At 52.4% G+C, this 26,280-nt stretch overlaps 1 protein-coding gene across 1 annotated transcript in view; it reads right to left on the bottom strand.

The window, feature by feature from the left end:
* Window positions 1-26,280, bottom strand: part of PLEKHG4B (pleckstrin homology and RhoGEF domain containing G4B) — an 81,174-nt gene that overhangs the window by 36,075 nt on the left and 18,819 nt on the right. Inside the window, 6 exon segments of the mRNA XM_047731344.1 lie at window positions 2,252-2,345; window positions 6,187-6,310; window positions 6,867-7,061; window positions 11,328-11,525; window positions 11,528-12,500; window positions 25,280-25,477. Coding sequence (XP_047587300.1) covers window positions 2,252-2,345; window positions 6,187-6,310; window positions 6,867-7,061; window positions 11,328-11,525; window positions 11,528-12,500; window positions 25,280-25,477 — 1,782 coding nt within the window.

The following is a 26,280-nucleotide window of genomic DNA, read 5'->3' as shown; positions in this document are numbered from 1 at the left end:
GGGGGGTGGTGGTGGTGACCCGGACCTCCACACCAGCCCCATGCGGGACATTGTCGTGCGTCTGCCTGGGTGTCTGCCGTGGTCCTCGAGCCCCGCACCAGGAGAGCAGCCCCAGCCCGGCCTCCGTGGCCTCCCCGTACCCCGGCCATGCAGCGCAGACCACAGACCGAGGGGCCCAGTGAGAGCCCGCGGAGCCCGAGGCACCAGCGCCACCTGCTAACCCAGGAGCACCTCGTCCTGGGCCCAGCAGCGAGTCACTTGCATTCCCGGCTGTCCCCCCGTCATCTGAAACTTGTCCAGGGCGGCAATGGTCACAGTGGCCACGGGGACTGGCAGGAGCGCCATCCGGGGCTGGCAAAGGGTCTGGGGAGGAGGGAGTGCAGGGAGTCTGCCCACCGCCAGCCGGCACCGGGGGGCTGAAGGCGGAAGGAGCGAGGAGAGCAGAGCAGCGGGGAGGCCGGGGGGAGGCCGAGGAGGGGCTGCTCCTGGGCAGGGTCCGTGGGGCGCGGCCCGGAGGGTCTGGAGCTGGGATGCTCAAGCCCGGCTGATTGGCCCACACGCTGCTCCCAGCAGGCACGTAAGGCAGGTGGAATGTTTCCAGAATCTGGTCACAAGTCTGGTGGCAAGCTTCAAAACCACTTCAGCAACAGCAACAATTTAGTTTAGCTTCGAAGGCAGAAACAAGCTCTTTTTCTCCGTGTTTCCACAAGCTGCTATTTCGAGGGTGCCGAGCCGACCGGTGTGCGGTGGCCGGATCAAACATCTGCTCCCAAGAGTGTGCGTCTGAGACCCTAACGGCCCTTCTCCTCTGTCCCCTATGGACGCTGTGACCAGGCTCCAGATGGAGACCTTCCTCCGCAGTCACAGGACTCTGAGGAGCCCTGCCATCGCCCACGCAGCCCTTCCCCCTTGGAGCAGAGCGTCCTTCAGAATCATCTGAAAAGCCGTCTTTCCCAGAAGGCTTCCGGTAACTTCTGTCTTTGCTGCTCTATGAAACTGCACGTGGTTAAGAGAAACCAGAATCTCAGCAGGCGTCAAAGCCCACGCAGATATGAACATCAAACCGGATGACCGATGTCCAGCCCAGCGGCCGGTTGAGAGCAGGGGAGGAGCACTAAGGGGTTTATGCACCTTCCAGGTGTTCTGTGGAAACTGAGTTTCGGCAGGTCAAACCTGTCGTGCCGTGTTAGAGGCGCTAACCTCGGGCTTTCCTCCCGCTGAGAGCCTGGTTCTGCCTCTGAAACGCAGACTTCCGCACGGAGGTCCGCTCCGAGGGCCGCGACGGCACCGCTGGGTCGGTCCCTCCTCCTCGGAGTCCGCCCCTTCGCCTCTGCGTCCGACAGGAGCTGCCCCCCTGCCAGGTGCCCTGACCGGGATGCCTGCTCCTGCCAGCCCGTCCCGCCCCCCGCGCCCCCACCTCCACCTGCCCCCCCCCAGCCCCTGCCCTGTGCACGGCCTGCCTGCCGGGGCTCTTCTCTCCTTTCCCCACATGCCGCTCTCTGGTGTATTGACCCGCACTTCCATCTGGATGGGCCTCGACCTGGCACCACAGAGTCCTTCCCGATAGAACCTCCACGTGGCATCCCTACACATAGGAACCTGGATGAAGCCGTGATGGGATGCCGACACCTTTAGCAGAGACCCAACAGAGGGAACAGGCGTTCACTGAGGGGGAAGGGGGAGCTTGGACTCCAGCACAGCGCTTGGCCTATGAAGGCCCCTGTGTACACATGTCTGAGGGAGCGAAAACCCTCTCGGGCGCCCACCTGGCCCTGGGTCCCTGGAGCATCCCCGGTGGTGCCTCCCTCCCTGTTCCAGGGACTCCCACTTCCCTCTTGGTTTTACTCACGTCCCCAGATCCAGGTCAGGTCTTCCCAGGGTGACGCAAACCTGCCACACCCTCCCTGGACCTCACCCCAGAGGGGGGCAGGTCCATACCTGCCCCACGGCACAGGCCCTCCTCCCCACGGCATGCACAGCTCCATCCCTGTTTGAGGAGGCGCAGCGTGAACCGCTGCATGCTGATTTCGTCAGGCACCAGATAAGGACTGCTGTGGAGGGGAGGCACGGTGGATGGGTGCAGGGCCCAGCTCTTCCTCTGCTACCTTCCACGGCCATGCTCGGGACCCTCAGCTCACCCCAAGAGTCACACTGGGGGTGAGTCCCGGCACGGCTGCGCTCAGCTGCTCCTGGGTCATGAGGGAGCCCCGAGATGCTCGGTGCCCTGAGGACAGGAGTCACCCGGACTCACCTGCAGCACAGCCAGAGCCTGGAAGAGAGCAGGGGCAGCTGGACCCTCACGAGCGTCCACCACGACGACCAGCCCCAGCTCCCGCACCTCCTTCCTGGGGGGAGAGACGGTCAGTGTTAGCCACTGCAGGTAAATCTCTTCCATGATGTGGGGTCGTCATCTCCAGGTGAGACGCACCCTCGCCCAGATGCCCTTGGCTCCCCCGTCCCTGACACACATCAGTCTGCTGCTTCCCGAGGCACCGAGCTGCGTACCAGGTGTGGACAGGGCAGCTGGGGTCATGCTGGGGGCAGTCGTGTCTGGTGGCCGCTCCAGACAAGGGGAGCTGGCTGCTGTCCCTCCCTCGAGGCCCCATCGCAAGCGGAGGCCCTGGAGCTGTCCTGGGCTGGGCTGCTTGTTTGGGCTGGAGCACCACAGGGACCCTAATCTGATGGAGTGGACCAGAACCACACGTGGCCGTGGGTCTCAGGACTGCGGCCCCAGACCCGTCATTCGGCTCCCCACATGTCCGGAGCTGGTGTGGGAGAGCAGAACATCCTCTAAAGGGGAGAAAACTACCAGGTTCTTGTGACACCTCTGCATACCAGCTCTGTCCCCACTGTGATCATGATCGTAAGCTTCCATTCTAACTGTAGCGATCGGCTGGAGCGAGGTGGCGTGTCCAGTCCCACCTTCCCGGAGGGACTGGTGTGCCACCTTGGCCGTGTGCGTGGGAGCTGGGCTTGAACAGACAGGCACACGCGCTCTGGCCCGCTCGCACAAAGCGAACGGAGCCGCAGGCCAGACCAAAGCCCTATCCTGACCAGAAGGGTGGGTGTGCCCCCAGGTCCAGGAGTGTTCAGTGTCGGGGGTGACCGTTCAGGGCTGCTCCAGAAGGGGGGTTCGTCTTGGGGAAGCTGGTGTCGTAAGGACAGCGAGGACGCCACTGTTCTGATGTCAAAGCCAGACACAGAAAAGGCGAGGCTGGGAAAAGTCCCCACTCCCCCCTCCCTCAACTGGCCAGCTGTGCGCCCACGTCTCCCTGCCACGGAGGCCGCTCTGTGACCCATGTGGCCGGGAGCAGGCCTGGGCGGTGCTGTCAGGAGCTGGGCACGATTTGCGACTTCCTCCGAGGGTCCTGTGTCCCTCCTCACCCCCCTCCCCCGTGACCTCCCTCTTCTAACTTCCAGTCCTGGTCTCTCCTTCCACTGCTCCCCTGTGGTCTCATGGCCACCCTGGCTGGTTCAGCTTGGGACGTTACCCCCGGTGGCTCCAGACCCGCATGTCCTCCTCCACCGGCCCCATCCACTTGGTAGCTTTGCTGAAGGGGAAGGCTGCGGAGTGAACGAGCCCACCCCTCCGTGAGGGCTGCTTCCCAAGTTCAGAGACAGTGGACCCCTCTGGGCGGGTGAAGGGGGAGCCCAGGACCTGGAGTTCAGCTAGCATAGGATGAGACGGGAGGAGATGCCCCAGCATGACCCCCCAGACCAAATTTGCTTCTCTCCACCTGTCGCCTGTGGGGGATGGAGCTGGCTGGCCTCCCCGGGCTCCACTGGGGCCCCTGGCCATGGTCATATCTGCCCTAGACGGCCCAGGCCCGCATTTCTGCAAGAATCCCACGCCGTGTCCCTGGGTCACCTTGGCTTCACCACCGGAGGTCTGCGTGGTCTTCAAGCCCGGGCCCCCCCACCTGGTTGGCCCCTTCCCTCTTGCCTCCTGCCTCGGGAAATGATCGGCTGCGGCTCTGTGTGTGCTCCTCCTCCTGCGCAGAATGTTCTTCCTGTCTTGTCTGCAATCACGCGTGTCCCTCAGGACACAGAGCACACCCGGGAGGCCCCACCCCTGGCCGCGGCTGCAGCCCCTCCCAGCATTGTGGGCTTGTCTTATGCTGGGAGATCCAACAACTTGGATTTCCAGGTGTGTCCCCTGGAGGGCAGGAGCCACAGCCTGTTCTTTCCTGTAAGTGCTGGGTGGACGGACGGATAACAGCCAAGACCCACTCTGACTTTAAGATTCCGAGTATCTGAGAGTCTGATGGCAGCCCGTGTACCGGGCAGGCTCCCAGGAGCACACGGTTCCCTGTGACGCAGTGGGCGTCACCGGCGACCAGACATGGCTGGGCACGCTCCCTCATAATTAATGCCGACACCTGGGGGACTTCATTCTGGCAGCTGAAGGCAGCTGTCCCATCCCATGAGGTGCCACGGTCAATCAGGGCACTAACAAACCCCCGTGTTTCGGGGGGAAATGAGCAGCTGACCAGGAGGCTCCTCTGTGAGGTGCCCAAGTGCCTGAGGGCTGGCCAGACTCCTGCTCTGGGCGGGGTGGGCGGCGGGCTGAATTTCCTGTGGGAAAGGCAGAGGGCTCCAGATCCGGGTCAAGTCTTGGTCTCCAACCCCACAGATCAACTCCACTATTGGTGCTTGGCTGTGGGGTGCAGAGGACAGCACTCAGCCCGGCAGGCCGGCCAGGCCGAGCAGGCAGAAGGATGTGAACTCTACAAACTACAGAAAGCTGCTGTCCTGTCCATCAGGGCTGCTCTGCACGTCTCCCCTGAGGTCATTCTAGAGCCTCCCGTGAAAGGAAGCGGTTGGTAAACAGAAAACGCCATTATCTTAGAGCTTTGGCGTTTACTTGAGGCTTATAAGCTGAGGCAAGGATGAATCTGTATTTTTTTTCAGGGTATTTCTTTATATTTTGAAGTCTGTGCTGAAAGGTAAGTTTGAAACCCCAGGCTCACCCAAGGCAGTGAAACGAGGGCCCTCAGATAACTGGGAACCTTGCTCTGGGAGAGGGGTGTCAGGGAGCACACTTTCTTTTCCTCCCTAATTGTTCCCACATGGAATCTGCCTACGCTATTTTGGAAGAAATCCCAGCAGCAAGTTCACGTGCCATAGGTAGCACGAGGTCACGTGAGATGAGGCGTCACAAACATATTCCCACGTGAGCTCTTTGTGTCGCTGAGAGGGCACCATGGGCTGCACCATGAGGATGGCGCTCTGGACGTCAGTCTTTGGGCTTTACGCAGACTATCTCCGATCCCTCTGACACAGCTTTGGGACAGCTGCTACCATCTCTGGTTCTGGGGAGGACGCGGGCTGACGGGGGAGCACCAGCTACCCGCCAGGAAGGGTACAGCTGGGATCTGAGCCAGGCTGTGTGACTCTGGAACCGAGCTCAGCGGCTGGCAATGCTCCCTCCGCTAAGGGCTGTCTCCATCCAGCATCTCGGGACTCTTGGTCTGGTGGCCACGAGGGCCGTCGCAAGCACGCCTGCATCGGGCGGCATAAGTAGTATGAAAGAACTCACTTCAGCTGCCCTCAACTCCTGCTCTCCTTTCTCTGTCCTTGGCCCACGAGGGGATCCGAGCCCGTGCTCTGGTGCACACCTGTTCCACACGTTGTCAGGCACGAGCCAGGTGGTATGGCTTCCTGGAATCCCACGTCAGGGAGGACAGGCCCCTCTTAAGGGGCTGGCATGTGCTCTTCCTCGCCCGCGGCATCGCCTAGCTAAATGTAAGAGTCACTTAGCATCAATCAGTCTTTGCTGCTTCTGGGAACCAGGTACTATCACTTGTGTGATTTCTTGACCCACTTATTCTAAATATTCTGTTTGTATCAGTTAGGTCTTATCCAGAGCGAGGCGGAGCATAAAAGGTGTACAAACGTAATGCTTACAGCAAGTGCTAACCAATGCAGAGCCACACGAACCTCAAGGCTTGAGTGTGTGTGACCTCGATTCAGTGGGGAGAGGTCAAGGTGAGCAGGGGGAGAGGAAGGCATGCAGGGCAGCCGACGGCCCTGGAAAAGATAGCAGGAGCCTGATAGGCAGGTGGGAGCTTGCTGACCGGGCCACGGGGGCCCCCAAGGTTGCAGACAGAGACCCTCGCGTGAGGACATGAGCTCGCACAGGGTTACCCCAAAGGTCTGAAAGGTGGGAATCTGGCTCAGTCCCACCTGGGGATGCCATGGAAGTACAGCAGCAGGCGGGTCAGCTCGGCGCTGGAGACGTGTCTGCTGGACCAGAGCCGGCCCCTCGTGCAGACCTGCACCACAGCCCTCCCTTGGTGGTCTCGGGTCCCTGTAGAAACAGAGGGCGTCATAAAGGGGCAGCCCCCATGGGGATGTGCATGGCTTCAAGCTTCAGAAGTACTGAGCTAGGGTCTGCAGACTGCTGAGGTATGGTCTTAGATGTGAGATCTGCCAGGAGAGAGGGCCTGGCACTCACCTGGGCAGGTGACAGCTGTGTTCTCCTCAAAGGGCTACTGTGCATTGCTATGGCCTGAATATTTGTGTTTCCCCCAAATCCTTACGTTGAACCCTACCCCGCAGTGTAGTCATACGAGGAGCTGGGCCCTTGGGAGGTGCTTACGTTACGAGGGTGGAGCCCCGTGAACGGGACCCATGCCTCTTAAGAAAAGACCCCAGAAGGCCCCCCTCACTTCTTCCACCATGTGAGGACACAGTAAAAAGGTGTCAAATGTGAACCAGGAGGAGGAGCCCTTGCTAGAACCCGACTGTGCTGCCCCCTTGATCTTGGACGTCCAGTTTCCCGAACTGGAGAAACACACGTCTGCTGTCTAGTAGGTGCCTCAGGCCCCTTGTCACTCCCGCCAGCGTAGGGTGGCCGTGCTCACCGGGGAGGGTGAGGAGCCCCGACTGCAGGAGCTCCCGGCTGACCTCCAGCACCTGCCTGGGCATCTGGTTGGACACGTCTCCCATGGTGGGTGGCTGTCCTCCTCCCTCGGTGCACAGTGGCTCAGGCACATCTGGAACCCAGCCTGGATCGGGCCCACGGTAGGGGCTGCTGTCTGCGTCGGCACCAGCGAGACCTAGTCGAAGACGAAGGGTTTCTCTGATTTGAAGGCAGCTACTCAGCTTGCCACAAACACAAGGAGGAAATCGTGTGTGAAAATACTGGGTCCCATGAGAACTTGTCCCACCTCTGGTGGAAAACACCAGTGTCACACCTGTAGGACAGGCGCATTCCTGGGCAGTCAGGCAAGAATGAATACATAAAAATGGAACATTCCAGTGGCACCAAGACTGCTCACTACGTAAAAACACTTCAGGGAGAAAATTTTTATACTGAATAATGTCATCCTAATTTATTTTCTCACACAGATTTCCCAGAGTGTCACAAAATATATCCATAGGGGCTGAGACCACCCTGAGGGCAGGCCGCAGTTGGGGTTGTGTTGCCCTCACCCAGGATGGGGGGACCTGGATCTCCTGCGCCACCCTGAAGAGGAGGGCTCATGTTTGTGCACCAGCTTGGAGGAGACAGCAGATGCCCAGGCTTGTGGTCTTGCCGCTCAGCCGTGTTTCCACGCTGCACCTCATGGGGGATGAGCCACACGGCACAAAGAACGAGCGGATTCAACCCCAGCCTTGCAGTGCCCAGGGCCTGCGTCACCCTAGTGAGAGGAGAGATGGTCTTGCCCAGAACTGGAGGGCACCTGAGACCCTGTGGGTACCCTGAACCCATCCGGCTTTGCTTTCCTGCCCCTCAGCCTCTTCCTGAACTTATAGTCCTAAGGTCTTTCAACTCTGTTAAGAGTTTTCTCATTCTAGCTGGAAAAGCTAGAAAAGCCCCCAGCATTCCGTATATAGATATAATCTATCTATATCTATATATCTATTTTAAAAACAACTTTGGGGTGTCTGGGTGGCTCAGTCAGTTAAGAATCTGACTCTTGATCTCAACTCAGGTCTTGATCTCAGGGTCATGAGTTCAAGTCCCACCTTGGGCCCCACACCGGCGTGGAGCCTGCTTTAAAAAAAATAATTTTTAAATAGATTTTATTTGTTTATTTGAGAGAGAGAGAACGAGAGTGAGAGAGAGCATGAGAGTGGAGAGGTCAGAGGGAGAAGCAGACTTCCCGATGAGCAGGGAGCCCGATGTGGGACTTGATCCTGGGACTCCAGGATTATGACCTGAGCCAAAGGCAGTTGCTTAACCAACTGGAGCCACCCAGGTGCCCCCCAAAAATAATTTAAAAAATAAAGTAAAGCAACTTTATTACGTATATTTTACGTATAATTAAACTCACTCGTTTCAAGTATATAATTAAGAGGATTTTAGCAACTTTACCAAGTGGTGCAACTACTACCGCAGGTCAGTTTTAGAACATTTCTATCCATCCAGAAGGACCCCGCCCACACTGGTGACCACCTGTGCTCTTTCTGTCCTGGACCATTCATACAAACGGAAGCAGACAGTACCGGCGTCTCTCGTGTCTGATTTCTTTCTCTCAGCACAACTGCCTTTGAGGTTCACCCCTGACGTCTCTGGGGTGAGTATCATTCCTTTCGTAGGTCTCACCCCACAGTGTAGGGGACCACATTTTGTCTGTCCCTTCACCAGCTGATTGGTTATGCCGCACAGTATCCTTGAGAATGAATATGTTCATGTATGCTCATGTAGTTTCTAGAATACATCAGCACCACTGGTAAAATTTTGAGGTGCCCAAGTGTTCTACAGTTTTAATTCTGCACCGACCTCAAGCTTCCTCACTTGGATGAGGGAGCAAACAACACATTCATGTGGACTTTTCTTACTAGACGGCTTCCTAGCTGGGGAGGTGATTCATGGGGCTCTTCCTGAATTCAGCTCGCAGACCCCTGGGAGAGGACAGGAGCGCTCTGAGGTCCCTCGGGCTACAGCTTTAACGTGGCCGGGGAGAACAGCAGTGCCCTCCTGTGGCTCATCGAGAAACAGCTGTTCAGTCGCCACTGGATGAATGAAGATGATATTCTTGAAATAAACTGAAATGTCACATTTAGTGTTTTGAAATTACATCGATTTTATGTCAAAGAAGAGACAAAGCAAAGCCTCAGGAGCTGGAGCAAATCGGAATAGCGGGAAGCGAGTCGGAGCAGGAAAGAAGCAGCAGGAACAGGGGAGAACCAGAGGGAACAGCAGGAGCAGCAGGAACAGGGGAGAACCAGAGGGAAGAGCAGGAGCAGCAGGAACAGGGGAGAACCAGAGGGAGCAGCAGGAGCAGCAGGAACAGGGGAGAACCAGAGGGAGCAGCAGGAGCAGCAGGAACAGGGGAGAACCAGAGGGAACAGCAGCAGCAGCAGGAACAGAGGAACAACGTCTGTGCTGCAGAGGAGTGAGGATACTAATGGTTGCCTGCTCAGCCGTGGCTTCGGCAGGATGCTCCAGCCCAGGCATTTTCCTATGTTGATGAAGACAGGAGTTCTAGGGCCACGCCACAGACTGCACTCCAGGGACAAGTGTGTGTCCGGGCAGCAAGGATGGAGGGGAAGGTCTGTATCCACAAGCCCCTGGCTACCCACTGGGTGACCAATCTGCCCAGGCCTCTGGGGCTGCCGCCCAGCTACTCAGGGGTGGAAGCACGGTCCTCTTATCCACAGGATCCCCCTTCTTCCATGGCTCCGGGAAATCCGCAGGAGGGGCCAGGAGGGGCCGGTGGGGGAAGAATGGAAGCTCCCAGGAGGAGAACTCCCCACGCCAGGGGAGGGAGATAAGACTTCGCTCCCACCAGCCTGCAGGGCTCACTCATGTGGAGCGTCTGGAGCTGAGGCACAGCCCATCAGGCCCCCAGAGAAATGACTACTTGAGAATGCCACGTCTCAGACGACAAGACTGGCACCTGCAGGGGCACTCCGTGACACACAGGGAGCCAGCAGGCCAAACCTGGCTTCCCCACGGTGGCACTGGTTTGTACGAGTGAAACCCACCGCCTCCTGACGCCAGGTACCTTGGGCGCCTTCCGACCGCGCGTCCCATGCTGCTGCCCTGTCCGGGGACACAGAGCCTGCATGTCCACGGACAGTGCCTGCACGGCGGGCGCTTCTCCCTACAGAGACTCGTACTCGACTCCGTTTCCGAGTGCGGCTCACAGTGAAGACACAGGCTGTCTCCTCGCTGACACCAGCTACAGACGTGAGTGGAAAACTCACGTGTCAACTGGCGTTTTCTCCCCAGTGCAAACAGGAAAGCTTTGGCCTTGAAACAATGTTCAGGGGTCATCGCTTTGCCTTCAACTGCAGGGGTGAATGTTCTTAGAAGTGCTAACCCCAAGCCAGCAGCTTCACCACAACTTTCTGTGGTGAGTTTCTGTGTGCTCTGCGCCGTACGGATCCCGTCAGAATTTTAGGCGGGGGCCGGCACCCTCATGTCGGGAGCAGCAGGCCCACCCAGGGCTGTGAGCGAGAGCGAGTGCCCCGCTGGCCCAGGCCGGCAGGCCGGATGCCGCCCACCTCCCGCCCCGTGCCGGGTGCAAGGCTCACCCACCCTCTGAGGCCTGTTCTTTACCGCCTCCGAAGTCCCTGCTTTCGTTCTTCACAGAACATTGCTGTGGTCAAAAATGGGAACTATCTGACCTAGGAAATATGTGGTCGTTCCTCCCTTTCCATTCTCGATGCCACACTTCTGGAAACAACTGTGTTCTTCCTCCAGAGCGACACGGGAGACACCTCCAGCAGGAAGGGGACTGTCCGGCAGGCTGTGCGGGCCGCCGGGGTCTGTGCAATTTGGAGCCGGTGTTGGTGACCACAAGCATCCACGTACCCAGAGAAAAGGAGCGGCCATGGAACGTGGCAGGGGGAGCGGTGACCCCAAAAAGCCGGGTCTGCCCAGAACCTATGAGCATCACCTTACTTGGAAAAGGGTCTTTGCAGGTGTGCATGATGAAGTGGATGGCGGATGCTGAACCCAAAGCTGGGTGTCCTCGTGAGAGAAAGGAGGGGAAGTCTCGGTGGACAGAGACGTGGACCGAAGACGTTTGGGTGGGGGGAGCCCTGCGGCTGGAAGGACCCTTCCCTAGAGCCTCTGAAGGGAGAACAGCCCTGCAGGGCCTTGATTTCATACTGCTGGCCCAGAACCAATGGGAAAGATATCTGAAGTCACCCGGTCTGTGGAATTTGCTGTGGCAGCTGCAGACACGGAGCACGTGTGAACGCCCTTTCCAACAGTCGATGTGGATGGGGTCACAGGCTTCTCCCAGGTCAACTGACCGGAGGAGAGGTACAGTATGGCAAGGAAGAAGGCAGGAGGGGACACAGTGGGGGAGGGGTGCGGGGGCAGGGGTGGGGAGGAGTGGGAAGGGCCGGGGGCTGGACATTACCTGGACTCTGGGCCCCGGTGTGGGGTGAGCGGCAGGAGCGTGCGCTTCTGGTCCCCTCAGCTTGTCCTCCTGAGAGACCTCCCAGCCTGCAGGCGACTGAGTGGTGGGAGGACCGCCGGGTGTCATCTCGCCGGCTCCTGAGGGACCTGTCCCAGGACTGAGACCTCCTGGGAAGGGTGGTCCTTGTGGCTCCTGGACATTTTCCTGACTTGGGATCCCCATGGAGTCTCCCCATGGGCTGGGCGTTTCCTTTGGGGCTGGACTGGCTGTTGTCCTGGCCCCCATGGTCTGGGAGCTGCAGGCCTCATCTCCAAGGGACTCTTCAGAACTGGAGCCCAGGGGCATGGGGTTCCGCAGCGCCTCCATGTAGGACGTCCTGAACCAACGTTTGCTCTCCACGCTGGCTGGGTCCCTGGGCAACTGCCTTCTGGAGCTTGGGCTACCCATGTCCTCACAGACAGTGAGGGACTGGGGGCTGTCCCTTTTGTCTGTGGCGTCCAGGCTCCCTCTTGGTCCTTCTCGTGGGCCCAGCTCTGAGGGCCCAACCCCTACAAGGCCTCCGTTGGAGCTCCCAAACGGGCCTCCGAGGGCCTTCCCACCCAGCTCTTCCTGGAGAAGGTTGGAAGCTGGGCTGGTCACCGCCAGGATGCCTTTGGCAGTGGGGCAGGGCTGCGGTGCTACTGGAAGGGGTGGCCTCCCAGGGACGGGTGTTGGCCACCGCTGACACCGGGGCCAGAGCCGTGGAGGTGCTTTGTGGGGGCGGCCACTCAGGCCCGGACAGCTGCAGTGCGGCAGGGCAGTTCTGAATGTAGGTACAAAGATGGGGTCTGTGACACTGCTCCATGGGGTGCGGAAGACGGCAGAGCCTGAGGTCAGCAAGCAGTTTTGTAAGGGGACACTGGTCCGCTCCCCGTTCAGCCATTCCAGGAACTCTCCCGTGAAGACGCAGCTGTACATGGCCTCTGGGACAGTGACTTCCTCTGAGCCCCGTCCAAGCTGGGAGAGGCATTTTAAAACCAGTCTGGCTGACTGCTTCCGCCCTGACGTGACCTGCAGGTAGAAGTCCCCAGGCCTGAGCCTGACTCCGCGGAGGGATGCGAGCTGCACCACCACCTTCTCACGGACGCACAGCGGCCAGCCTTCGTGCAGGAAGATGTGGCCTGTGTACCTGGCCTGGGACGAGAGAGGGAAGGAGGTTAGACCTCTGTGGGAGCTCCCTGTGGGAGGCAGGGGGGACGTGGGCTGCGGGACAGGAGAGAGAAAGCCATGGGGGGACCGTCCAGGAGGTCCCAGCACAGGCAGCTGGGGGCTCTGGTGAGAGTCTCTCCTGGGAGCTGTCCCAACCCGGGGGAGGGGCTGGGCCTTGCACTCTCTCCACACCAGCCTCAGTCTAATCTCCACGGCCCTTCCGGCTTTCCCAGGCAACCACAGGCAGGCCCCCAGGAGGAGGGCTGCTTCTGGAATCACAGGGTCAGGGGGCACCACGAGAGGATGGTGGGACCCGTGTGGACACCAACAATATTGGCTATAGGCTCCCGCCCAATGCGATGGGGTCCTTCACCTAGTGCGACGGGGCCCAGGAACTTCGCAGCTCGGCTGTGGATCGTGTGGGGCGGCTGTGAAGCGCATCTCTGAAAAGAACCGGCTGTGGAAAAGGTTCAGGCTGCAGGACTAAGGCTAAGGCAGACACAGGCAGTGTCTGACAGGGGCGTGAGAATGTCCAGCAGTCTGGGGAACAAGGCGTGAGACCGCTGACGTGTCGGGAGCCGCACCTACAGGTCCCAACTGGGACCGCCTTCTCCCGCACCAACTCAGTCGCCACAGAGCTTGCATCTCCGCGCTCCAGCACTCTTCTTGCACAAACCAGCTATTGTTATTATAATAGAGGAGATGAAAAAAGTAGCCTCATTCTGATCCATCTCAAGCTCCGTGGCTTCCCTTTCCCTTGTGCATGCACGACACACTCCTCTAACCCGCGGTCACGACGCACACATGGCCCCGCGAACCGCCCTCACCGTCGCGGTCCTGCTGGGGCTTGCCTGTCCTCCGCGGTTGGGGATCTACCGTGCTTCTAGCTCTTTCTACCCTAAACATTAAATGCAGCAATGTTTCCCTGATACCATCTCTTTTTCCTTTAAATTATTGTTTTAGAAAACATTTCTGGGCTTAGGGTAAGGATGAAAGATCACTAATGTCTCTCCGGCTTCTCGGCAGTGTTGACCACTCTGCCGCCCAGAGACCAGCTGCCAGCGGCGACGAGTCCATGTGACGGCGTCACCAGGGCTCCTTGGCTTGCGGCTCTCCACTGAGGAGTCTCATTTTAAATGAGACTGTGGATACTGTTGTTTTAATTTGCATTTTGATGTGTTTCTTTTCCGTAAAGCTTCTGTATGTATTTTTGTTCCTTTTATGGACTGTGGCCTTGTTTTTGCCTTTTTCGTGTTGTGAGGTTTTTAAAAAAAATTTAACAAAACAATAATTTTTTGTCCTCACCATTAGCAAAAGTTTGCCTGTGTTGTGCATTTACTTGTTTTGTAGTCATGTTCCTTTCCTTTCTGTAGAAGCTTACGTTTTACACAGTTGAATTTCTTGAATTCTGAGATATCTTTTCTTTCCTTACAACTTAAGTGTTTAAAATCTTACCAAAGGTTGCCTCTTGCATTTATTTTATATTAGTTTGCCTCAGAGTCGAGGTTTAGAAAACAGTGTTGTCATCCATCTGGAGTTGGAAACCATACCATGAATAACTGTATGTCCCCAAGAGCCAAGGCCTCGTTACCGGGGTTCCTGCCCCGCGCACCCTGGGCTGTAGGAAGGGGGCCACCGTCCAGCCTTCTGGGAGCCCACGGCGGGGGGCGGGGGGCAGGATCCGGCACAGACGCAGCTCGTTACTTGACAGGCACCTGAGGCCGTACTTAACTAAAAATTCCAATTTTCAAACTGCAAAATAATACCCGTGTATTGCAAACCTGGAGGGTTCAGAAGAAAGTAACAATCCCAACATCAACCCCCAGAGGTCAGTGTTGGTGACATTTATGTGTGTTTCGTGTCATTATTTTCCCGTGTATATCTAATGGTTGCAAGCGCATCACAAACGTACGACAGTGCATTACGGTAACAGCATTTCCTGTGCTGTGAGAAACTCTTCACACAGATCGTTGTTAGACACATACCCCCCCTCCCCCGCAGTTTTGCTCTAATTAAAACACCAAGCCCATCGTTGGGACTGGAGCCCCACCTGGGGGTCAGATACTTCTGCAGGATCTGAGGCCACAGAAGTTGAAGGGTGTGGCCATGTGGGGCACCTGGGAGGCCCCCTTGGGCACACAGGTGTGGCCAGTGTCCTTGCTGTGTGAGCAGAGCCTGCCCCATCCTGGACACGAAGATCTTGGAATCGTCCCTCCCTGGGTCTAGCAGCGACGAGAATCCCAAGGGCCACTGTGGAGAGAAGTTCAACGTGAGCTGTGGTCTAAAGGTGTGCAGGGGCCCAGGAACGAGCTTCATGACAGAAAGTTCTGGAAGCAGAGGGTCCAAGGCCAACGGTCACTAGCAGGGGCCCCCTTCCTGGAGGTTCTGCGTGGACTCAGCGTGGAGAGTGTGGGAGGGCTGTGTAGCTCTGGCACCCCCTACCCCGGCCTCTCTTCCGTCCAGATCCCACAGGGCATGGCTGGGAGAAGCCTTGAGGCCGGGGTGGTGCCGCCGGGCCACTCGGCTCTGCTCCTTGCCTGCCGGCCGGCTGCAACTCCAAAATGGAGCTGCAGCCCCACCAGCAGTGGTTGCATCAGGTGGCAGGGTGCCCAGTGTCTGCTGCTGGCACCGTCAGTCCCCGCCGTGGGACGCAGATGCCGTGCCATGGCCTTGAGCAGCTGACTGGGACAACGTGACCGTCTTCAACCAGCACTCTGCACGCATCATGGCATCGAACCCTGACCCCATGAGATCCTCTGGGCCTCAGGTCACAAGATGCCTGGTGACTCTCGGCGATGGAGAGGACGAACTCTCCCCCAGCAAAACGGGAAGGAGACAAGTCCCACGGCCAGAGCAGAGGCTCAGCGACCCCTTCAAGAACCAGGTGCTCTCGTTTCAGAGCCGCTGTGTACTCGTGTTTCATCCCGGTGCTGGTCACTGTACAGGGTCATGGCACAGGGGTGGCTGCCTTAGCCTCACTAGCAAGTTTCCGTACCCGAGCAGGGAAAAGTGGCTTCATGTGTGCTTCCTTTCGAGAGGAACATGTTTTCATAAGCATCTCACCCCCAGCAGACATCTTTTTATCTGTCACTGGCAATAAGGGAGCCAGTGATCGCCCCCGGTTACAGGGCATGCTGGGAAGGTGGATGTCTCTGCTGTGGGAGGCAGCAAGAGGCGCAGGCCGGAGTGACCATAAGCTGCCTGCCGATACGTGTCTGCTGCAGGTAGGTACTGTTACTACCTCCTCCACAGACGAACAAAATCAAGCATCAGAGCGATGGCTGGTCTGGGTCTCATAGAGCTTGAGACCCTGCATCGTTCCTCCCCCAGAGCCTGTGGTCTTTACCTCTGTCCAGGACTGCTGAGCATAGACACCCCGACAGTCCCAGTGTAGGCTGATGAGTGGTGAGCGCCGACTACTGCGGGGTCGCAGAGGACAGAGATTCTGCGCAGGCTCGGTCAGGGGCAGGAGCTGGAGAGCAGAGCGGTGGCTATCCTGGCCTGTGAGAGGTAGCAGGACTTCAGCCAGGTGCAAGGGAACTGGAACGGGGAGGGCGGGCCCCGGGATGAGTGAACGTGGAGGATGGGACGGTGCACGGATGGATCATGGCCCTCTGGGTTGTAAGATGAATTTGTCTCTGGTTGCTGGGAAGCCTGGAGGAGAGAAGCTTCAGACCTGGTCCAAGTAGGGGCCTCAACGCTGTCACTGGCGCTCTGTTTCTCTCCCTTGTCCCACTTGGCTTCGCTGTGCAGACAGGCCGGGTCAAGGTGCAAATCCTCCTGACACAGGAAGCAAGTAGCAGGAGGTTCTTGTTCTCGGCATCTTGACACGGGCCCGGGAACACCAACTGGGTGTCTCAGGCTGTTCAAGCTGCTGTGACAAAAATACCATAGATGGGGTAACTTTGAAAACACAGAAATTTCTTTCTCACTCTCCTGGAGCCTGGGAGTCCAGGATCAAGGGTTGGCAGGTGTGTTGTCTGGTCAGGGCCAGCTTCCTGGTTCAAAGATGACCAGGTCTTGCCGTGTCCTCACACGTGGCAGAAGGAGCAAGGGTGCTCTCTGGACAAGGCACGAATGGGGTTGACTGAGTCACTTCCCAAAGGCCCCACTTGGTAACGCCATCGCAGCGGAAGCAAGGTTTCACCAGACACGTTTCGTGGGGGACACAAACGTTCAGTCCGTAGCAAGTAGATCCTGCGCCCACACAGACATCATGTGACCCTATACGTAATGATATATTTCTGGGCTCCCTACTGTGTCCCACTGGCTACTTGGACTCTCTTGAGATTCCGCAGGAATTTTAGGATAGAGTTTTCTATTTCTGCAAAAGACATTGCTGTGACCTTGAGAGAGATGGCATTGAATCTGCACATCACTTTGGGTGCTACTGTCACCCTAACAGTGTTGAACCCTCCAGCCCATGAACGCAGGGTCTTTCAATGTCTCAGCCCTTCCTGTATTTTCCTTCAGCAACATTCTGCAGTTGTCTGGATGCAAGTCTTTCATGTCTTTGTTTAAATTTATTCCTAGGTATCTTACTCCTTTGGAAGCTACGACAAATTATTTTTAGTTTATTTTTGAAAGAGTTTATGTATTTATGAGAGAGAGAAAGAGAGTGCGCACATGCGTGAGCACAGGGAGGTAAAGGGGACAAGCAGACTGGGCTAAGGGGGGTGCCTGACCTCACAACCTTGAGATCATGACTTGAGGTAAAACGAAGAACCAGAGGCTTAAATGACCAGGCATCCTACTTTTTTTAAAGAAAGATTTTATTGATTGATTGATCGATTGATTGATTTAGAGAGCACATGTGCATGAGCAAGGGGAGGGGCAGAGGGAGAGGGAGAGAGAGTGTCTCCAGTAGACTCTGGGCTGACTTGTCTGACAGTAAGACCACCACCTAACTTTCCCATGTGTAATGGAATATCTTTTCCTGTCACCCTTTGCATGTCTTTATATTCACAGAGCATTCCTTATAACCAGCATTTAGGTGGTCTTGCCTTTTTTTTTGAGTCTGACAATATCGGCCTTTCAGTTGGAAATTTAGTTCATTTAACTACATTTACTATAATTACAAATATGGTTGGATTAAATCTGTCACCTTTGCATGTAATCTCTATTTGCCCGTCCGTTCCTTCGTTCTCCTTTTATTCTCTCTTCTATGTTTTGGATCCATTTCTCTCCTCTGCTGATTTTTTATTGTTTTCAGTAGTCGCTGTCAAGATTACCACATGTGTCTCTAGCTCATCACAATACTATTCAAGTTACACCTTGTTACTTAAAAACAATGTAAGAACCTATAGTGGTATAGTTCAATTTACTTCCTTCCATACTTTGTGTTTCTGTTGTCATATTTTAAAAAATTTTATTTTCATTCCAGTTAGTTAACATACAGCGTGATACTAGCTTCAGGGTTACAGTTTAGTACCTACAGCGCCGGTGCCCGTCACAAGCGCTCATCCTTGATCCCATTGCTGCCTCACTCATGCTCCCACCGTCTCCTTTCTGGAAGCCGTGAGCGCATTCTCCATAGTTAGGAATCTGTTTCTTAGTTGGTCTCTCTTTTTTTCTTCTTTGCTCATTTGTTTTGCTTCTTAACTTCCACACGTGAGTGAGATCATATGGTATTTGTCTTTCTCGGACTGATTTTGCTCAGCATGATACTGTCTAGCTCCACTGATGTTGTTGGAAATGGCAAGATTTCATTTTGTTTTACGGCTGAGTGATATCCCAGCGTGTGCGCGCGCGTGTGCGTGTACTCTACATCTTCTTTATCCATTCTTCTATCAGTGGACCCTTGGGCTGCTTCCATAGTTTGGCTATTATAAATAATGCGATAAACATAGGGGTGTATGTGTGTCTCTGAATTAATGTTTTCATGTTCTTTGGATAAATACGAGCCATCGATTACTGGGTCGTAGGGCAGCTCTATCTTCAGCTTTCTGAGGACCCTCCACACTGTTTTCCAGAGTGGCTGCACCAGCTTGCATTCCCACCAACAGTGCAGGAGGCTCCCCTTTCTCCACATCCTCGCCAATACGGGTTCTTGTGTTGCTGACTTTCGCCATTCTGACTGGTGTGAGGCGGTGTCTCACTGTGGTTTTGATTTGTATTTCTCTGATGCTGAGTGACGCTGAATATCTTTTCATGTGTCTGTTGTCTGTCTGCATGTCTTTGGAGAAATGTCTGTTTATGAATTCTGCCTATTTTAATCAGATTTGTTTGTTTGGGGTGCAGCATTGTATAACTTCTGTATATAGTAATATTTGGGCTATTAAGCTCCTAATAGATATGACTCCTAAACGCCCTCTCCCATCAGCAGGTTCCCTTTTCGTTTTGTCGGTTGTTTGCTTCCCTGTGCAGATAGCTTTTTATTTTGATGAAGTCCCAATAGTTTATTTGCTTTTATTTCCCTTGACTTAGGAGACATTCCTAGAAAAATGTTGCTATAACCTATGTTAGAGAGATTACTGCCTGTGCCCTTTTCTAGGATTTTCATGGTTTCAGGTCTCACATTTAGGGTTAGGGCCAGACAGCTTCACAGGCAAATTCTACCAAACACTTAAAGAAGAGTTAATACCTATTGTTCTCAAATTAGTCCCAAGTATAGAAGAGGAAGGAAAATTCCCAAATTCATTCTGTGAGGCCAGCATTACGCTGATTCCCAAACCAGATAAAGACACAACAACAGAAAGAGAACTACAGGCCAATATCTTGGATATCGGATGTAAAAATCCTCAAGAAAACACGAGCAAACCAAATCCAACAATACATTAAAAAACACCTTTCACCATGATCTAGTGGGACCTATTCCTGGTTGCAAGGGTGGTTCAATATTTGCAAATCAGCCAACATGCTACACTGTATCAGCAAGACCAAGGATAAGACCAGACAAACGTTTTAGTAGATGCAGAGGAAGCATCGGAGTAAGTACAGCATCCGTTCATGATAAAACCCTCCATGGAGTAGGTGTAGAGGGAACACAGCTAACATTACTGGTGACAGATTGGGAGCTTTCCCCCTAAAGTCAGAACAAGACAGGGAAAATCCAGTCTCACCGCTGTAATTCAACATAGCACTGGAAGTCCTGGCCACAGCAGTCAGACAACGAAAAGTAATAAAAGACATCCAAATCCATGAGGTAGAAATAAAACTTCCACTACCTGCAGACGACATGACACTATATATAGAAAACCTGAAAGACTCCACCGAAAGATGACTGGAACCGATAAATGAATTCAGTAAGGGTGCAGGATATGAAATCAATGGACAGAAATCTGTTGCATTTATATGCACTAATGATGAAGCAGCAGAAAGTTAAGAAAACAATTCTATTTACAATTGCACCAAAAACAATATCTAGGGATGAACTTAACCAAAGAGGTGAAGACCTGTACCGTGAGAACTACAGAACACTGACGAGAGAAATAGAAGATGACACCAAGAGATGGAGACATCCCATGCTCATGGTTTGGAGGAACAAGTATTTGTCCACACTACCCAAAGGGATCTACGCATTCAATGCCGTCCCTACCAAAACACCAGCAGCATCTTTCACGGGGCTGGAACACTCCTAAAGTGTGTGTGGAACCACAAAAGACCCCGAATAGCCAGAGCAACCTTGAGAAAGAAAAATAAAGCACAGGTAATGCAGTTCCAGACTTCAAGCTCTATTACAAAGCTGTCATAATCAAAACAGTGTGGTACTGGCACCAAAGCAGACACATAGATCAATGGGACAAAACGGAAAATGGACCATTGCCTTTCATCATACACGAACATAAATTCCAGATGTGCTGAGGACCTAAATGTGAGACTAGCCCTGAGATGTCTTACATTCGGTTTCTTCCCGTCTGAGCACGGATGGTCCTTCCCCGTTACGGCTGCTCTTCCTTTGCTCTCCCTGTGGTCTCGGTAACTGGCCCTGGGCGTTCTCGTGCAGAGCTTAGGAAGTCATTGTCTCTCCACGATTTAGTTAGGTCTTTGTGTATCAACAGCTGTCAGATGGCTTTAAAGGAAAGGATAACTTTTCTTTTATGTAGGATTTTTCTGGTTGGTTTTAGCAGGAGGAAAATTCTCACACACTTCTACACCTACCTAGAAACGGGGCTCACCTGCTGATCAGCCAATTTCCTTTGTTATCGTCTGACACTTCCTCTCTCCAGGAGTACACGTTCAATTTTCCAGATGTCAGGGAGTTGTTGTTATTACTGATCTGCAGTTTTATCGCACCGGTCTTTACATAGCCGTCCTCTGTATTTGTGGCCATCTTACGACTAACGGTCGATTCTGGTCAATTTCAGTAAATGCACAGGCACACTGAATAAAAGTGCATGTTCTCTAATATTCTCTAGTTTTATACACCCTTGAAGTACATGTGCATCCCCTAATTGTAAAATTTGACCAGAATTTTATCAAATTTTGGAAACCATCCCATGTGTACTTGGAAGGATGTATACTTTAAGATTTAATTTTATTTTCCTTATTGTGGTCCCCTGCACCTGCTTCCCTGTGTCATGCAAACATTCTATTTTTATAACTTTCTGACTACTTTTAACTTCCCCAGACATTTTTTGAGCCAAACTGTGATGAAAGAAAGTTACAAATAAGCTAACGAGTGACTCTAAAGTGACTCTGTATCTATAAAGTAACTATATAGTAACTATAAAGTTACTATAAAGTAACGAGTGACTCTAGATCTATAAAGGGAAGGAAGAATGGTAGTTGTTGGAATATTAGGTTAACATGACAACTTATCTTAAAATTAATATGATTAGTCATGCTCTCCAAGCCACATACTCTGACAATAGCAGGTAAATAGATAAAAACTGCCTTGATTTATATTAACTAAAATATGTTTACATTCATAGTTGTTGAGATAAGTTCATTTTCTCCTCTGTCATACACAGGATCAAATTTTAATTTCTTTATTAAAGAGAAAAAAGCAATATAACTATTCAAATGGTAAAGATAACACTAAGTTTCATTTTGCGCTATTTGTACTTGGAAGTACGCACTGATATTAAATAGTAGTACTATTCATACGGGTTTTTCAGAAATAAGCAATTTTGTAAGTGGGAAGGGGGATGACTTATGATTAAAATGAAAGGAAAAAGAAACTTAACAGAAGATAGAAGGCAAAACATTAGGTCAAAATAGGTTTCAAAACACAGCTTTGAAAGGGGACAGACATTTTTGTTCCCTGTGCTGTGGGTTATCTCTGTTTCTTATCAATCAATATCCTTTAAATATGCAAAAGGTACATAATCTCAAAGGAAAATATCCTCTGTACAGACTACTTCATACGAAGAAACAAATCTAGGACATCCTTGGTCATTTCTTGACCACGGTCATTCTAGCGTAAAGACTTTGTAAGAAGATGCCTGGGTGTTTCCGTGGGTTAAGCAACTGCCTCCAGGTCAGGTCATGGTCTCAGGGTCCTGAGATCGAGTCCCGCATCAGGCTCCCTGCTCAGCGGGGAGTCTGCTTCTCCCTCTGTGGCTCCCCCTGCTTGCATGCTGTCTCTCTCTCTGTTAAATAACATAAATAAAACCTTTAAAAAATTCCAAAGAATTTAATAAATCAAAGTAGTCCAGTGATAGTTTTTTTCAAAGCCCTACTTCAGTATCAATGGAGTAATAAAAGGTACTGATTAATAAAGATCTTACACTTTTTTTGAAATTAAATACTACTTATTTAATTTAGGGAAGCTCTTTCATCTGAGCTGTACAAAGACCTACTAACTCTATGGAAGGTCCTCATACTCAGTGGCTTAACACCGTCTGCACTCTTACCAATGCGGTATAGGAGGTAAAGGAATCCTTTCTCCCTGAAAGCGTAGGAGGTAACTCTGTATACTTTTCAAATGAGATAATTAATAAACTGTGTTACTTTTAAAGTTGCCCATATTACAACGGGGCACACAGGGCTGTTTCACATTGCAGCTGTTTTCCAGAGCTCTGTAATCGGTGAATATTGTCAGAGCTGCGGCACGGAGCAGGAGGCCTCCCGAAGACTTGGTATCAGGGGAAGCCCATGTTGCTGGACCCACTGAGAGAGCTCCTGGGTCTTCTCAGCTGTGGATAGCTGGGCACAGGCGTCTTGCAAGTGTCATTCACAATCACATGATCAAAACACTAGCCAAACCATGTCTCCGTTTGTTGAGCTAATGCTCCACGTTTTGGAGATCTTCACCCTTGAACTTCAGGTCCACGAAGTAGCCTGCGATGGTCTTGGCATTTTTCCCAAGATGGCTTCCTACAACTCATGTTCGATGGCTTTATAACTAGGATGCAGGGCTCAGTTTGTGGGTTCGAGTTACCTGAACACCTTGTGGCTCTATGTCCCTGACACATATTGTTCCTTCCTGGTGGACTGTTTGAGCAGCACCCACAAGGCTGACCCACGGGTGGCCTCCGTACTCACCACAAGGGAGCATCCTGTGACCAGACACGAGCGCTTCTGGTGCTTCCTTTGACACACAGTGATCCTTATGTCCGCTGCACTTGATGACTCTTTTTAGAACACGTAGTATGTGGTGCAGGACTTTGGAAATGTTTAGGATTAAGTTCCGTGAATTATCTTCTCAGTTCATTTACTCCAACACCAGAAGGTCTCACAGGTGCCATGAAGCAATGCTCGTCTGAAGGGTGCTGCGGGTACTGGACCCCTGCTCGTGTGGGGAGCCCAGCGTGCTGCAGCAGCCACTGACCCGCACACCCCAGCGCACAGCTCAAGACCTCACTTCCCAGCAGCTCACTGCACTATACCTACCACTTGGCTGGCAGTAGTTTTAAGACCGCCTCAAAAACAACCAACAAAAAAGATATGCCAAGACCTTTTTCCTCCAAACGGCTCTATGGCTTTAAAGCAATCTTAATCAAAACTCCTAAGATGTTTTGCATAAACCAACTGATTCTCCATTTTATATAGATATGCAAAGAAATTAGAGTAACTAAACAATTTTGAAAAGGAAGAACAAAGTTTTTGGCCTTGGAGGCCTTACAGTGGCTGATTTTAGGACTCACTATAAAGGGTCAGTCATCAAAACCCTGGTACTGGAGGAAAGAGAGGAAAGATCAATGGAACAGAACAGAGTCTAGGAACAGACTCACACTTATACTGACAGTTCATGTTCAACACAGTTACCTGGGTGTCAATGGAGAAAAGATGGCCCTTTCAAGAAATGGTGTTGAAGCAGGTGGATAGACATTGGCAAAAACAAATTTGATGCTTACCTCACACCATATATAAAAAGTAACTCAAAATGGATCTTGGGCCTAAAAGTAAAGTCCTTAGACAGGACACAGAAAGCAAAATAAAAAAATAGAGAACTTCATCAAAATTAAACACTTTGACTCTTCCTAAAACAATACTAAGGAAATTAAAAGGTAAGCCACAGATTGGAAGAAAATATTTGCAAACTATATATATGATAAAGAACTTGTATCCAAAATATGTAAAGAACTCTGAGAACTCAACGAGAAGATATTGCAGAATTCTGTCAGTGAGTACCCTCCTTAAATTTCATGCCACGTACCTTATTTGCCTTACCCCAGTCCTGGCCCTTACAGACAAAAATCTGCTTTTGTAACCTTATATATTTGGAATTATCTGATTGGATATTAAAAAAATAAAACAAGTTATTTTAATGAAGAAAAAGAATAAAATGACAATCCAGTGTTTAAGATAGATAAAAGATTAGAATTGATGCATCGCAAGGAGGGTATACGAAAGGCAAAGAAGTCCAGGAAGAGATACTTCACATCTGCAGCTATTACAGACTTACAAACCATACCATGACGTTACATGTGACACCACTGCACATGTGATGGGGCGGGTAGAACTGAAGAGGCTGACAAGAGCAGGTTTGGGTGAGGGTACCACGCACCTGAAGCTCTCCACAGCTGCTGATGGGAGTGCCCAATGGCGCGGCCACTTGGAAAAGAGTTTCGAAGTGGCCCAGCAATCACACTTTTCGCTATTTACCCCAGAAAACAAGCTCACACAGATTCCTGTACGCAAAGGCTTATGGCAATTTTATACATAATATTCTAAAACTAGAAGCCACCTAAATGTCTATCAATCCATGAATGAGTAAACAAATTGTGGTACACTCTGTACAATGGGGTACCACTCAGGAGAAAAAAAACCCAGAAACAAACTAAGCACCTAAGAAATGTGTTAGGCTAGGTGTAAAGACTCTGGTGAAAGTTCACCGGAGGAACCAGAATGGACACCTGTGGACAGAGTGGGCTGTACCACCGGGGGGCCCGAAGTCCTATTTGTGGAACACGGAGCCTTACTTCACTCATCATTTGGGACGAAGAAAAAAGGAGCCAGACGCCAGAGGAAAAGAGTTGAGCCAGTACCCTTACGGACCTCAAAACTAGAGTGGACTGGGAAGATCTCTCCATTTGTGGAATAAATTCTAAGAAAAGTGGCTGAGGTTAACTTCACAACTCTCTTTCAGAAAGAAAACAACAAATCCTCATTTGAATTATCTCTGCTTTGATTACTGGTTTAATTTCCTGTTCTCCTCTGCCACCGCCACTGGTGTCCTTTCCTGTGCTCAGCTTAAATATTTTCTGGGTACCAAGCAACACGTTGCCTGTCTCTTCCCTACAGTCAAGGGCAGGAGGGTGTCACCTGTGGGGGATGGTCTCACAGGTCTCCTTCTGTAGGGAAAACCATCACACAGGCTCTGTCCCCTGAGAGGAGGGTCCCATGCAGGTTCTGGCCCCTGCAGGGCTGGTACTCACACAGGCTTCCTGCTGCAGGTGCTGTAGGGCCCTCTTGGCTGGGATGAGGAAGTCAGTGAGGCAGCGCAGCCCATCCCCACCGTGGAGTCTCTCTGTCACGCTGAACAGCTGCCAGAGAACTGTGGCTGCCGTGGCCTCAAAAGGTGGGTAGAGGGCAGACAGTGTGTTCTGGATATAGGTGTCAAGGGATTCCAGATCCTGAAATGGAAGAGAGGACCAGGTACTTTAGACATTGATGAAGACGGGTGTGGAGGACACTTCCCCCAGGCTGGCTATGGAAGCCTCCCCTTTTCGGGCTCTGTCTTCTATCTGGATATTTGAGCAGTCTTTGTGGGATTGGAAGGTACCAGCAAACCCACAGCATAGTGGGGGTTCCTCTTGGAGCTCCTGGTCCTTCCATCGTCGCACAGCAGCAGCGTACTGTGGGTCTGCCCCCAGGCCCATGAGGGGAACCCTACATAACACTCTGTCAGCGGGGGTGCTGCTGCTGTCACAGGAGGCACAATCAAGTTCCACCCCATCAGATTCTGAAATGTGCACCTGAAATGCTGTATTTTAGGGTTATCCGTGGAGCATGTGGGATTTCTCAGGGGGGCACTCCCGGGTCTGCAGGGAATGGGGGAGGCCCCCATGCCAAGGACAGAGCTGGTCCACATGTAACTTAATAAGAAAACGTCATCCACAGCAAAGACATTTTGACTGTATTGATAATTTTTTAAAAATTTATACAAAACAATTAGGGCATCCTTTATCAAAACCACAGAATTGTACCCATTTGGTCATTCTGAAAACAGTACCCTTGGTACTTGATTTGCTCTTCATGTTTTCATGCAACAAAATTTTATGTAAAGACAGAATGCTTTTAGTTAAAAGATGTTTAATGCTATTTTTAGATGTAACATTTCCCGAGGAAATACCACAGGTTCATTTGTTTAGGGAAAAACCCCGCAAGGCTACAATAACAGTTAAAAGTCAAAGAGGTTAAAATTGTGAAATCGATT

Source organism: Lutra lutra, chromosome 5 (genome assembly GCF_902655055.1).
Source record: "Lutra lutra chromosome 5, mLutLut1.2, whole genome shotgun sequence".
Lineage (NCBI taxonomy): Eukaryota > Metazoa > Chordata > Mammalia > Carnivora > Mustelidae > Lutra > Lutra lutra.
Note: the sequence above shows the minus strand (reverse complement) of the source record. Positions and strands in the feature narration are given on the sequence as shown.